The following is a 13,017-nucleotide window of genomic DNA, read 5'->3' on the forward strand; positions in this document are numbered from 1 at the left end:
AGATCGCAGAGCCCTTGTCTATTCCTAAGTGAAGGTAAGGGCTGGAACCCTTAGCTCTAGGGTGCAAGTGTCCCCCACCCCCACTTCTGGGCAGGCGGTCTCCCAGGCCAGACTACCTTCACTATGGCTGAACACCTGCAGTGTCAAAAAGCCCAGCCACGCAAGCTGGTGGCAGCCTGACCCTTTTTCTCTCCTGTGATCTGGGTCAGCACCATGCCCCCAGCATGCTGACAATACTGCTCCCCCTCACCAAGGGAAAACCCCCTTTGCACTGCTGGTCAGTCTTCTTAGGGAGGAAGCTGAAGTCAACTTTAGGCTGGAAGGTCCAGATCCAAGCCTAATCATCCCAGGGAAGGAGCCTGGCCAGGAGGCGTCCCAGATCTTGGGTGAGACCCTCCAGAGAAGGATGCCAGAATGTTAATTTCAACCCATAGAAGCACCATCAACCCTGCTGCCCACAGTTATGCCAACTCTTACAGGGTCACCATTTAAATTGTTAACTCAATTGGGAAATTTTAAAGTTTGGGCATTTTGTTTTATTTTTAGAGAGGAAAGGGGAAAACTGACACAGTGCTGTGTATTTCTCAGGAGCTGCATGAGGTCCCTTCACTCAGAGCCATCCGGACATCTTCATGCCACCCTCATTCACACCGGGACAAGCCTTGTTCTCAGAGGCAGGCCCAGGCATGGCCTGCCCGGCCCTCTCGGTGCCCAACAGCAGGCTGGCCTGCCCAAAAATCACCACCCAGCCCTTCTTCCTGGCCCCTACTCTCCCGCCAGTAAAGTCTCCTAGAATTGGGTCAAATAAAGAAGCCTTCTGAACCTGGTTCACGGCAGCCCCTCAGAATCCAAGGGTCAGGAAAGCCTCCAGCTTCCTGTTGCAAGAATTAGGTCATTAAATCAACTGGGTCGCTCAGGCCCGAGTTGTGCCCCCAAAGTGGGCAGGCTGGCAGCCTCGTGGCCTCCAGAGCCAGTCCTCTGCTCACTGCCCAGCTCTGGGGGTGGCTGTCCTCAGGACCCAGCTGAGAGGCTCTAGGAGTGATCTCCTGGGTGAACCTTCTATAAACTCTTAAGAAAATAGGTTTTAGGGTTCCTGCCTCCACTATTCTATAGGCTTTCAGCATACAGGTATGGCTAATTTGCATTAAAATGCAGGTATGTTTGTTTACCTCGAAAACATACCCACATCATTGCTATAAATTACAAGGATTCATTACCCCTGGACGGCACACAAGCCCCATGGTTGGTTTGGATAATTGCTCTGCCCTATTACACAGGCAGTGGCCTTCCCTCTCCTTCCCCTCCCCAGTTCCCTCCAAACAAAAAATAATCCAAGGAAGGAGGAAACCTCCCCCTCAGAGGCTGCTGAAGACTCGGTTTCCTTCCTCCCTAAATGTTGAACAAGCTGATAATCAAAATCAAAAATAGTTTAAACAAAGAAACTGCAGAATCTACATGCGTTTATTCCATTAGCTTGCTGGGGGAAGTAGCATGAGGATCACAAAACTCGTCCAGTCCGAAAGCGAGGATGGTGATGGCAGGAGGGGAGGGCACGGGTGACCAGAACAAACACACGCTGCTCTGAAGACCCAGGAAAACACAGCACCGAATACAGCAGGGACCCACCCTCAGCACCTGGGGGGTTTGCTCAGTGGCCACCATGCAAAAGCTCAAGCTGGACAGAAATGGAGTGGAGGCCGCAGGGCCCCGTGTGAGGGCTCTAAGAAACTGTCCCCATTCCCAATGGGTGTAGGCATAATCACCGAGGCCAGGCACACCCAGATAACCCAGTTCAGGAGCCAAATCCCCAACATCCATTTGTAATGACATCCCCGTTCCCAAAGCCACGAAACCCTTAGTCATCAAGCCACAGAAAGGGAGAAGCTCCTGGCAAACTGGCCTGTTGGTGCTCCCCTGGCTAAAAGACTCCTGGTTTTACAGGCCGGCTACTCACCCAAGACTGTGACATTTCATAAAATGAAACCCAGGAGCCTTTTACAAGCCCATATCCACAGAATGCGAGCAGAACCTGACCTCTTGCAAAAACTCTTAGCTGAGAGGAAACTCTTATCAAGGTTCACTGAGAGCGGGTTAATGACACTGCACATTCGTTTGGTGGTATCCTGAGCATGAAGACTTTAAATCTCTCAGAGAACTAAACTTCTTCCTTCCAATGTACTTGGAGTACGTAACGTAATGTTAAAATAAAACAAAACAAATACCGGCACCAATGCACACTAGTTCTTACCTGCTGCTAGAAAAGGCACGTAAGTCTGACAGAAAGATACTCAATCCCAAAAATTTCCAAGTCCGAAAAAGAACAGCTCACCCAAAATAGAAATTCCTAAGAGAAAGGGAAACAGACAACTGTGCATGCTGTAAAAAGAGGGGATCCATTGTTTAAGTTTTGTTTTGGTCATCTTTATTTAGTTTGCATGAAGTTGAAAATTAAGGCATTTTAAAAAATTCTACTTCATGCCCATTTTGTGGCTGGGAAGGGGGCAGGAGAAGCAAATTTGATTTGAACACATACTTGTAAATTCTAATACAAAATTATACAATTTTTCCTGTAAACAATACCAATTTTTTATTAGGGAGCATTTTCTTTCTAGCCTGTATTTCAGTCTAGAAGAAAAGATAATGAGTAAAACAAATTGCATTGCTAAAAGGATTGTAGTGCTGCATTGTCTGAAGTTAGCACCTCTTGGACTGAATAGCTGTGAAGACTCCATGTATTACGAGTCTGTATGGCAAGTTTGCAGCGAGATCATGGACATATCATCCCATTGTAAGGAGACTTCAAAAAATATGGGAACAGTTAGTTATTTTTACAAGTTCTTTTGTTTTTGTGTGTGTGTGCTGTCGCTTGTCGACAACAGCTTTTTGTTTTCCTCAATGAGGAGTGTTGCTCATTTGTGAACCTTCCTTAACTCGAAGTAAAATGGTTAAAAATATTTATCCTGTTAGAATAGGCTGCATCTTTTTAACAACTCATTACAAAATAAACAAAACAAAACAAAACCAAAAAAAAAGGGGGGGGGGGAAAGAAACCAGAAATCCAGGACAATAATCCAGGAGAGCCAGGCAAAGCCAAGGGGACTGCAACCAAAATAAATTCCAGATGGAACAAAGTTGTTTTTCTCCTCACCTTTTTATTTTGAAAAATTTCAAAGCCACCAAGAAGCTGAAAGAATAGTACAAGGAACATCCTAATACCTGCCCAGAGTCAGCAGTTGTTAACATTTTGCCACATTTGTCTCATGCCTCTCCCTGTTGTGGGTAGATGGGGTATGTCTGCTTATTTTCTTGAGCCATTTGCAAGTAGGTCGCAGATATCATGATACTCTGCTAAGTGTATTGTCATGTATTTCCCAGGGCCCTTCTCCTATATGACCAGAATAGCATTTTTACCCCCAAGGAATTTACTACTGGCCCACTAATATTCTCTGATGCACAGCCCATATCCACATTTCCCCGGCCCCACTCCCCTCACGTTGGCCTTTACTGTATTTCAAACCAGGACCCAATCAAGGATCTCATTGCATTTGGTTCCCATACTTGCACCTCCTTTAGCCTAAAATGGTTCAGCAGCTTTTCTTTATCAGGACATTAGCATTTTTTAGAGACCAGGACCACTGTCCTTAGGATGTACCACAACCTGGATTTGTCCGATTGTTCCTTACAATTAGAGTAAGGTTAAACATTATGGCAAGAAACTGTCTTAGCTGACGGTGTCAGTGTCCCACTGGAGACACACAATGCCCATTCGCCCCATTTCTGATGAGGCCAGGTTTGATCCCTTAGTAATAGAGCAAAGTTTTAAATGGATAGAATAGAGAGTAAGCATATTAGAAGCAAACATAGGAAAGAAAACAGTGGGAGGAGAAAATAATAGGAAATGAAACCTAGAAGTCATAAAAGATATTAAAGTCTGATTATAGAAAAATCAAACTCTCTGCATGGAAAACATAATCATATCATCAGAAACATAATCAAAGAACAATGACTAATTATGGAAATACATGTAACATATATCACAGCTATAGGACAAACTTCCTCAATGTATAAAGAATACCTGTAGATCAACAGGAAAAAGACTGCCAACCCAAGAAAGAAATGGGTAAATAATGGAACAGATTGTTCATAAATGGCTCTTAAAATAAGAAATGATGCTTTATTTCCTCATAAGGAAAATGCAAATTAGAAATATAATGATATACCACTTCTCATGTATTAGCAACAATCAAAGAGTTTAACAACTTCTGCCAAGGTATGGGGGAAATATAAAATGTTAGTATCTCCACGGAGGGCAATTTGGCAACACTAAAAATTTAAACAGATATACCTTTTGTTCTAACAATTCAGCCTGTAGGAATTTACCCTATAGATCCACTTACACAAATGCACAAAGATATATGTAGAAGAATATTCCTTGTTAATAGTAACTAACAAAAGACAGAAAACCTAAATACTCACCAACAGGGGACTGGTTTTAAAATATAACCAATCCAAAGAATGCCCTGGAACCATTAAAATGAGTGCTGTAGCTCTAAATGACCTAGACAAGTGACTTAACTTCTCTGTGCCTCAGTTTACTCATCTGCAAACGGTCGACAATACCAGTCCTTAGGTCAGAGGGTTGCTGGGAGAAGTGGAAGAGATCATATAAGGAATGCACTTTTAACAATACCCAGCACACAGGAAACGCTCACGAGGTATTAGCCGAATGACGACCACCACGGTGGGGGTGGTGCTGGTGGTGCTGGTTTGCACAGCTCTATAGTAGCATTTACTGTGAAGTGAAGAAGTCAGGTGCAGAGAACTGCGCATTACAGTGTCAAAGGAATAGTGCGTGTCAGGCCTGCGTGAGGTCACCCACGTGCACGGTACACTTGTACATGTGCAGAACGTCTGGTTAAGAGTCACAAGACGCTGGCTACCAGCAGTCTCTTTCAGGGCTGGGAATCCAGGGAGGAAAACCGTTTTTACCATACGGCCTTTTGAATTCTGGACTATGTACATATTCCCCACTCCAAAAACTAGGAATGATTTTTTTTTTTTTTGAAAGGAAGTGGAATGGGGTCAGAAGATGAGAGGAAAAGGCAGCTCTCCCTCTGGGAGGTCCGGCCAGTCCAGGGCAGTGCTGCTGCTGAGCATTCAGGGACGCTCGCTGGACGGCCTAGGAAACCCTCTCCTCCAGGAGACAGGAAGTGAGGGTGGGCAGCCAACACCTGGAGCAAACGGAGGGTGATGGGCACGTGCTGCCTGTCAGGTGGTAGCAGCACTTTCATCCCAGGTGGGAGAAGACACTGGCTCCAGCTGACTCCGCTCCACCGTGTCCTGTGGAGCTGCAAAGCACAGCCAGCACCCCCACAGTCAGCTAGCTGGCCTAGGAGCCCCACCATGTCCTCCTAACAAATCTCTGGCACCCCATCTTCCTGCAACTCCAGCAAGCGGCCGGAAGAACGCTATGTGCCCTGAAAGGCCACGGGGCAGTGCCACCAGCGGGGACAGACAGAGGGTTGCGGGGAACGGGTCACCCTCTGCCGCGGTGGGGAAGCTGAGTGTGCAGCACACGGAGTTCACAGGGCTAAGATCACAGCCTCGCCGGAGCTCACCTTGGCAGTATCCCCACCCCACCTTTTGTCTCCCCTTTTGTAAATAAATTTGGATCATTATTCAGGGCTCAGAACTACTACCCAGCTTAAAATCCCCAAATCAACTTGGCAGTACTCACAGGTTCATGTATTTTAATCAGGCTCCCTCCACCACACAGAACATAAAATGACAAGTGGAAAATCATTCAAATGTCCTCTACCTGCAGAGAACAGAAGAGACCTCGAGGGTCCGAAACACGTTTCAGTTCATATTCCTGCAGCAGAAGAATATTCTGCGAAGACAAGTGTCAGGATGGGTCGTTCGGAAGCCCAGGCTGCCAGGGGCAGGGGTCTGTGAGGTCCTAGCCTAGGCAGGGGGGTCAAGGCTAACCCATCTCCCTGGAAACTGGGTCCCCGGTTTTTGCCTAGTGATTTAGCAGGAGAAGCAAGGGTAGAGCTCGCTTTGTGAGAGGTGCTTGAATCACAAGGGACCCTGATCCCCACAGGACTGCGGAATGACAAGGCGGTAAGTTCGTTGTCTCAGGTCTTTATTCAGTTCAGGGACGTGGACAGCAGGATTCCACGGCAGGAAACAGGGGGATTGAATACTCAGGAGATGCTCAGGCCTGAAAAAACCTTCATTGGAGCTGGTCTCCAAAAGCCTGCCCCCTAGTTCTCCACGTGGGAGAGGGTATGAAAGTGGGTCACATTCTCCCTGCTTAACTTGTGTCCCTGTGGGCTCCAACCACACTTGAAGAAGTCCAGGGACACTGAGTGACCTGCTCTCCTCGCCAGGCCAGCCATTTCCTCCTGAGCAGATGTGGACTGATTCTGGGGCCCCCCAGACTGAGGGGGCAGCTGGCCAGCACCAGGAAGGCAGTGGCATGCCAGGAGCTGGGTGAAAGGACCATCACTCAGGAGTGTACCATGCTGTCCTGGCACTTTTCCTCTCACTCCGACTGTGGGCAGCTGCCTCTGCCAGCCCTTTGCCCTCTCCACCCGTCCTGGCTGCAGGGAGAGAGCAAGAACACTGCTTTCTCACGAACTGCTCAGCCTCCCTGACCTAGCTCTTTGAAGGGATCCCAAGGCTTGGTGCTGGGCAGACTCGGGGAAGAAAGAAACTTTCTCCACCCCATTCTGCATAGATTGACCCCAAACAGGGGCTCAAGGACATGGGTGTCCACAGGCATTAGTTCTTTTAGGAACCCTGTGGGCAGATCAGAGAGCACAGGGCAGCTAGCCCCCAGTCTGCCTGCAGCCATATGACTGCTTTCCAAATTTGGCAGAGGCAGACCTGTCAGGCATGGACAGAATTCTGGAGAGACAAGGTCTGGCAGTCATTTCATAAGACAGGCACCGATTCACTGGTGGTATAATTTCAAAAATCTGTGGAAAGAGACCATCGCCTTAATGCCCTCCCAGGGCAGGTACCCATAGGGGCCGATGTGCCCATCTGGAAATTACATCCTGACTCTCCCCCCCGAGAGTTCAAAACCCTCACCAACACGTCCATCCTTTGTTCACACGCCTCCAACTAGATAATAAGCCTCTTGGCCCTAGACTGTAAGGGAAGAATTATTTTTATTCGGCTCACCACAGAATTCCCAGTGGCCCAGATCGTAATAACAGCCCAGTAAATATTTATTAATTGAATTAATGAATCATTAGAAGGGAGGGAAGGAAGGAAGGATGAATGGAAGACAGCCATCACTTCTTGGCATCTCCGTGCCCTTGGCTTCTATTATAAAGACATCAGAGCCAGGATTAGCACCCACGCCCTTTAACCCTTTCTCTGCCCCGCTATCATCCGTGGTCCTCAATCGTGATACGATGCATAGCATCCACACCTGTTGACAGGAGCTTATACAGTACATGGCCACGAAGAATAGAGAAACATTCCTGACCCTCAATCCGGAAGACACTTCAGAAGGAGAAAGCAGTGCTTTGGTCCAGCTGTGCCCACCACGGAGGCACACCTTTCCCACTGTGGACTCTTGGTTTCCCTTTTAACAAGGCTTCGGGGAGGATCAGGGCATAATAGGTCTTTAATAACCGAGTATAACAGCAGTTGGTGCTCGGCGCCCTTTCATATAAGGAGTTCAAAAGCACTTTGGCTCAAACACATAATGCCCCTGCGAGCTATGAAGGTACAGGTATCATTATCCCCATTTACAGTTGGGGAAAGTAAGGCAAAGGAGGTTAATTAGCTTGCCCAAGGTCAAAAGAGACAGGGAAAGGGCGGAGGATTCAAACTCTTCGCCGCAGCCAGTGAGCTGGCTCTGGCCACCCTAACAAATCCACCCACGCTGGGCTCAACGGCGATCTTTTTTCTTCTCTATTATTTCTGCTGAGAAGCTAATACTGTGCTTAGAAGTATCTAATATTGCGCTTAGAACTCACGCTCATGAGACTTTCTTCTGATTTGAATCCGATTCTGTTCTCAACTAGCTTGACCTCAAACAAATTACTTAATCCTTCCAGGCCTCAGTTTCTGAATATATATGATCTGGGCCACTGGTAATTATAGCGTGTATCTCAGAAACTAGTGAGGATTCAATGAGACAATGTACGTAAAATCCCAGTATCATTCATTTTCTCCTTTTCTAAATGAGCACACACCACTCATAATAAAACAAACCAGTTAGATGAGAAAAAGGTTGCACCCACTCTGGGTTTAGTTTTTACAAGGCTACAGATGACATATGACTAACAGGCGTTTCGGATGCTGCCAATGAAATGCCCCAGGACCCTGAAAGTGACGTGCAACACAGAAGTCCTATTTGATTCCCACTTATTCCTGCTGGCCTCTCAGATGAAGAGCAAGTTGTACTGTGGACACTGACGAGGGGATGCCTGAGTGAGGACTTGCAAAGCTGGTCAATGCACCCAGTTTCCAGAGGCCAACTCTGAATTCTTGGCAAGCTGAAGCCCTGGGTTTGAAATGCCATTTCTCTGAGTGTTCTACTGAGCTACCCAACTCTGTTCAGACCAGACCAAAGACAGCCAATGCTTTCTGGGTACCACCGTGTTCCTGATCAAGTGACCCAACAGGAGTTGTCAGAGGTGACAGTGTAGCTCAACCTTCTACAGGGGACCCGGTGATACTCAGCAGGAGACTGGAAGAGAAGCAGGGGTGGTGGAGGAAAGCTGACCAGTCGATCCTGGTATACCCCCAACTAAGACACTGTCACGTATTTGTGTGTGGGTGTCCTTCGTGCACATATGAAGAACAGCAGCAAAACGCCAAAGCTACTTCAGAGTCACTGCCAAGATGTGAAGCTATCAGTCATGCAGAGGTGAGCAGAATACATAGGACATGCCACTGTTATAGGACAAGATGCTAGGAGCTGGCAGTGCTCATTCATTCAACTCAAGAAATGTTCACTGATGACCTACATACTCTGGAGAAAAGAAGGCTCAGTGGAATAGCCAGGGCACAGAGACACACGCCTGGCCCTCCGCTAACCCAGCCCACATCTCCTGGGTACCGAGGCCAGAAAAATGAGGAAGCTGATGGAAATAAACTCGACACTGCTTCCTGGCCTCCAAAAGCCTTCCCAGGACACGGAAAGCCCACTCACTGCTCCTCCTAGTATCCTGCTCTTTCTCCGAGGATGGACCACCAGAACAAGTTCCCGTGCAGTGCTTGCCCACTGTTCAGAATTAAACATTCGGGTCTCCACTCAAAGTCACCTCCTCTGGGCTGGCTAGAGTGATGATTCTCACCTCGTCCAGTCACGCTCCATCTCACTGCCCTGCTTTCTTCTCCCTGTACCTCTTTTCACCATTCTAGCTTATTTTGTTCACTTGTTCACTTGTTTACTGTCTGTCTTGCCCACTAGAATATAAACTTCGTTAGACTATGTATCTTGGCTATATCCCCAGCACCCACAACAGTGCCTGGCACATAGTAGGTGCTCATTAAGTCATTCAGTTCAACAAATATTTAGTAAGTGCCTACAAACTTTAGGCACTGAACTATAACAGTAGACAAACACACACACACACACACACAAAAAAAAAAAAACCCCACAAAATCTCTGCCTTCAAAGAGCTTCAATTCTTCGGGAGATAAGATAAATAAATAATGGTGAAATAATAGCTGCTACCTCAACCAAGCAGGTACTCAGTGCTCCACGCTGTTCTAAGTATCTGCTAGCAAGGTATTACTTAATTTAATCCTTCCCACAACCCCATGAAGGAAGTATTATTAATTTATAAGTGGGGACAGTGAGCCACAGGGAGGTTAAATTACTTGCTGGAAGTCACAGAGCTCATGACAGGCAGAACCAAGACCCAAACCCAGATAGTCTTGGTACAAAGTCCATGCTCTGATTATGAGCTACGCTTCATATTTGCTGCGTGTCGAATAACTCCTTGGTCAGCATTCTCAGCAGCTGCCCCCTGTAGACAGGGCTGGAGAGAGAGCAGACCCATCAGGGCAGGGCTGCCCTGTTCTCCAAGCTCAGTGAGATGGACACTGCCGGGTCTACCACTGTGTTACACATCTGAAATGAAGCATGAGGAGGCATCCGAAAGGAAGCATGGTCTGACAAAAAAACAGGGACTGAGTCAGGATTCCTGGGTTCTAGTTTTCGGTGCTGTGAAACACCCAGGCACATCAACCAACACGTGATGAGTTTACTTTTTGTAAATGCTATGAGGGATGGAAAGATGAATCTAATAGAGATCCTGCTGAAACAGAGGAAGAGAATGGCAGATACCATAAGAAAATGTACAAACTGCTATGGGATTTCAAGAGTTATTCAGCCTCTAGGGGCCACAGGTACTCAACCATAAAAGAGGGGTTGGCCTACATAATCCCCACAATCCTCTAGTTCTGACATGTTCTGATAGCACAGACTTGGAGCAGCACGGAGATCAAGTTTTATTCTGGTTCGTGGTTCAAGTTCATGGCCACTGAGTTGTTGTTCTCCCACCTATCATGAGAACAGTCCCAATTTCTTTGGGCAACATCTTAAAGCAGCAGAAGGGCAGCCAGGTGTGGGAACGCAGCCCAACAGTGCTCTGCCCTCCTCCACCTCTCACCGGCTTTTAAATCCACAAACCCTCTTCCATCAAGGAGGAGGTGCCCTTTCTGTGAGCATGTTATATTATAACATGGAGACTACTCCTTACGTACCTTTTTCATGTCTATGTCCCTAGAGTCTAGCACAGCGCCTGGCTCACAATGGGCAGCAAGTAAGGTTTGCTGAGCTAAACCCGAGCATGGTGAAGTCTAGAGACTCTCTGCTAGACATGTCAATCTCAGTCAGAATTGCCTGAAGTTTTGCTGTACACCTCTCAGCTTCTCCCAGGGGGAGCAGACTATTTAAGTTGCTTGCTATTTAAGACACTTCTTCACTTCTACTGTTACCACCCTGGTCCTCCAAGCCACCCTCATTTCTTGCCTGGCATCTGCAATAGTCTTGTCTCTCAACTGGTACCCCTGCTTCTGTTTGCATCTTACAATCCAGACCCAGTATAGAGGCCAGAACTATCTTTGAAAACTTAAACCAGATCGTATCACTTCTCTGCTTAAAATCCTCCAACGGCTTCTAACTGCACTTGGAATCAAATCCAAACTGGTTCTTCCCACCTTCATAGCACTTACGGCTATAGAAAGTATTTTGTCTGCTTATTTGTTGACTCCCTCCTCTTTAGAATGTCCTGCTACAGGAGGGCAGGGCCTGCCTCTATCTTCGCCATTGCTTGGAATGGTGCCTGCCACATAGTAAGCACTCACTATTGAATGGATGAATCTCCATTCCACTGAGGCAACTTGTATTTACAAGGACCACAAATTCCACCAGGAAACCATGAATGACACACTGGCATTTACCAGCTGGCACCTTTATTTACGATTCAAAGTCCTGCTTTAAATCAGAGGAAACTTGGTATCTTTGGACAGTTTAATGGCCTAAGAGATCAGTATCACTTAGGATCTAAAGCCAGGAACGAGAGCCCAACAGTTGTAACAGGGAGCTCAGAGCCAAGGCGTTTGGAAACAGAACTTCAGAACAAACTCTGACTTGCCTCCCGATCCCTTACCGACACCCCCTGTGCCTCAATTTACCCAGCAGTCGGCCAGGCATACTTCCCTAAGTTCTGTGAATGGCAGGAGACAAAATAATTAATAGCTATAGCATACTTAGATCCTCAGATAAGAGGTGCTGCAAGCCACACATCTCATTATTCATAAAACTCTTGATTTGCTGCCAGCACAGGCCTCCTCGGCCTTCCCAGGGGCTAACCTGACAGCAGGTACTGCTCAGACAAGTTCAGCACACAAGAGAGGGGGGCATGTGGGGCCTAACAGGTTGGGTGTCCAGACCCATGTGGCTTGGTTACCCGGTTCAAGAAAAAGGAACCTGGTTGGGGTGGGGGTGATGAAAAGAAGGTGAGATGTGCAGTTTGGGGCTCCCAGTGGTTAATTTTGCAGGCTCACACATACAGCTGGCCATACCGGAGAGACACATGCCTACAAAGCGTACCTTGCAGGACCGCTCACCAGGAGAGGTGGAATGGGGAGCGGGCAGTTCAGTCCAAGTATAGAGAGGAAGAGCAGCCCGGTGGCCACACCTTGGCAGCATTTAGTTTGGGGAAATACGGAGGAGCTCCATACACAGGGTCAGGATGCTGACAGTGGGGCTCAGGTGAGGAAAGAGACAAGAGGTCGCGGGACCTGGAGTGCTGACACACGGTGACAACCAACCCGACGCGGTGAGATGAGCGACAGAGTGGGTGGCTCAGACACCTGTGGAAGCGACCCCCGGGAGAAGGTGAGGACGCCTGGAGGGTGATTTGCGGAGCGGCAGGAGACAGGGGCGGCCCAGCCGGGCGAGGAGGCCTGGTCCCAACCAGGGCGCCGCGCCGGGGGCCCAGCCGGTGGGTCCGAGCCGGGTCGGGGGCGCCCTCCGCGGCCCCTCCCCAGGAGACAAAGGGCCGGCGGCTCCCCGGAGCCCGAGCGCGGCGCGGGCCTGGGCGCTACAAGCGCGAGCTGGCGTCGGCGCTTACCTGGGCCGCCCGACCCGGCCTGGCCGGCGGGGGCTGCGGGTCCGTGCGCAGCGCGCGGCGGCCTGTTCCGGGGCGCGCTCAGCTTGAGCGACGGCGTCGGCGTCGGCGGCGGCAGCAGCAACGGCGGCGGCGGTGGTAGCAGCAGCAGCAGCAGCAGAACCAGCAGCAGCAGCGGGAGCGGCCGCTTCAGCCTCCGCCTCCCGCTCCGTGAGTCACCGCGGCGGGGAAGGAGGGAGGCGCCAGGCCGCCGGAGGAGGGACCGGCGAAGGGGGCGGCATCTGGCTCCGCGCGGGTGGCGAAGGCGCGGCCAAGGCAACGCCCCGGGGGTGTAGGGGCCGCCGAGGGCCGGGCGCCGGGGGCGGGGTCTGCGGTGGGGCGGGGCTCGGGGCAGTGGGGCGTTCAT

At 49.0% G+C, this 13,017-nt stretch overlaps 2 protein-coding genes across 6 annotated transcripts in view; both read right to left on the reverse strand.

Moving 5' to 3' along the window:
* CTNNBIP1 (catenin beta interacting protein 1) overlaps nucleotides 1–12,905 on the reverse strand; it is a 46,578-nt gene extending 33,673 nt beyond the window's left edge. For 2 of the 5 annotated variants that reach the window (XM_033115067.1, XM_033115066.1), the window contains exon 1: nucleotides 12,615–12,736. The gene's annotated coding sequence lies outside the window, so the exon portion shown is untranslated. Of the gene's footprint in view, nucleotides 1–12,614 lie in introns of all 5 variants that reach the window. The other 3 variants (XM_033115065.1, XM_033115071.1, XM_033115068.1) reach the window with 3 other exon arrangements.
* On the reverse strand, nucleotides 12,250–13,017 carry LOC117026742 (basic proline-rich protein-like). The gene has a single exon (XM_033113721.1). It carries the CDS (start codon nucleotides 13,015–13,017, stop codon nucleotides 12,250–12,252), a length of 768 nt encoding a protein of 255 aa, XP_032969612.1.

This window comes from Rhinolophus ferrumequinum, chromosome 9 (genome assembly GCF_004115265.2).
Source record: "Rhinolophus ferrumequinum isolate MPI-CBG mRhiFer1 chromosome 9, mRhiFer1_v1.p, whole genome shotgun sequence".
NCBI lineage: Eukaryota > Metazoa > Chordata > Mammalia > Chiroptera > Rhinolophidae > Rhinolophus > Rhinolophus ferrumequinum.

Excerpts from the sequence above, each read along its gene's own strand:
- LOC117026742 (XM_033113721.1), bottom strand. The coding sequence starts at position 13,017 with ATGAACGCCCCACTGCCCCGAGCCCCGCCCCACCGCAGACCCCGCCCC.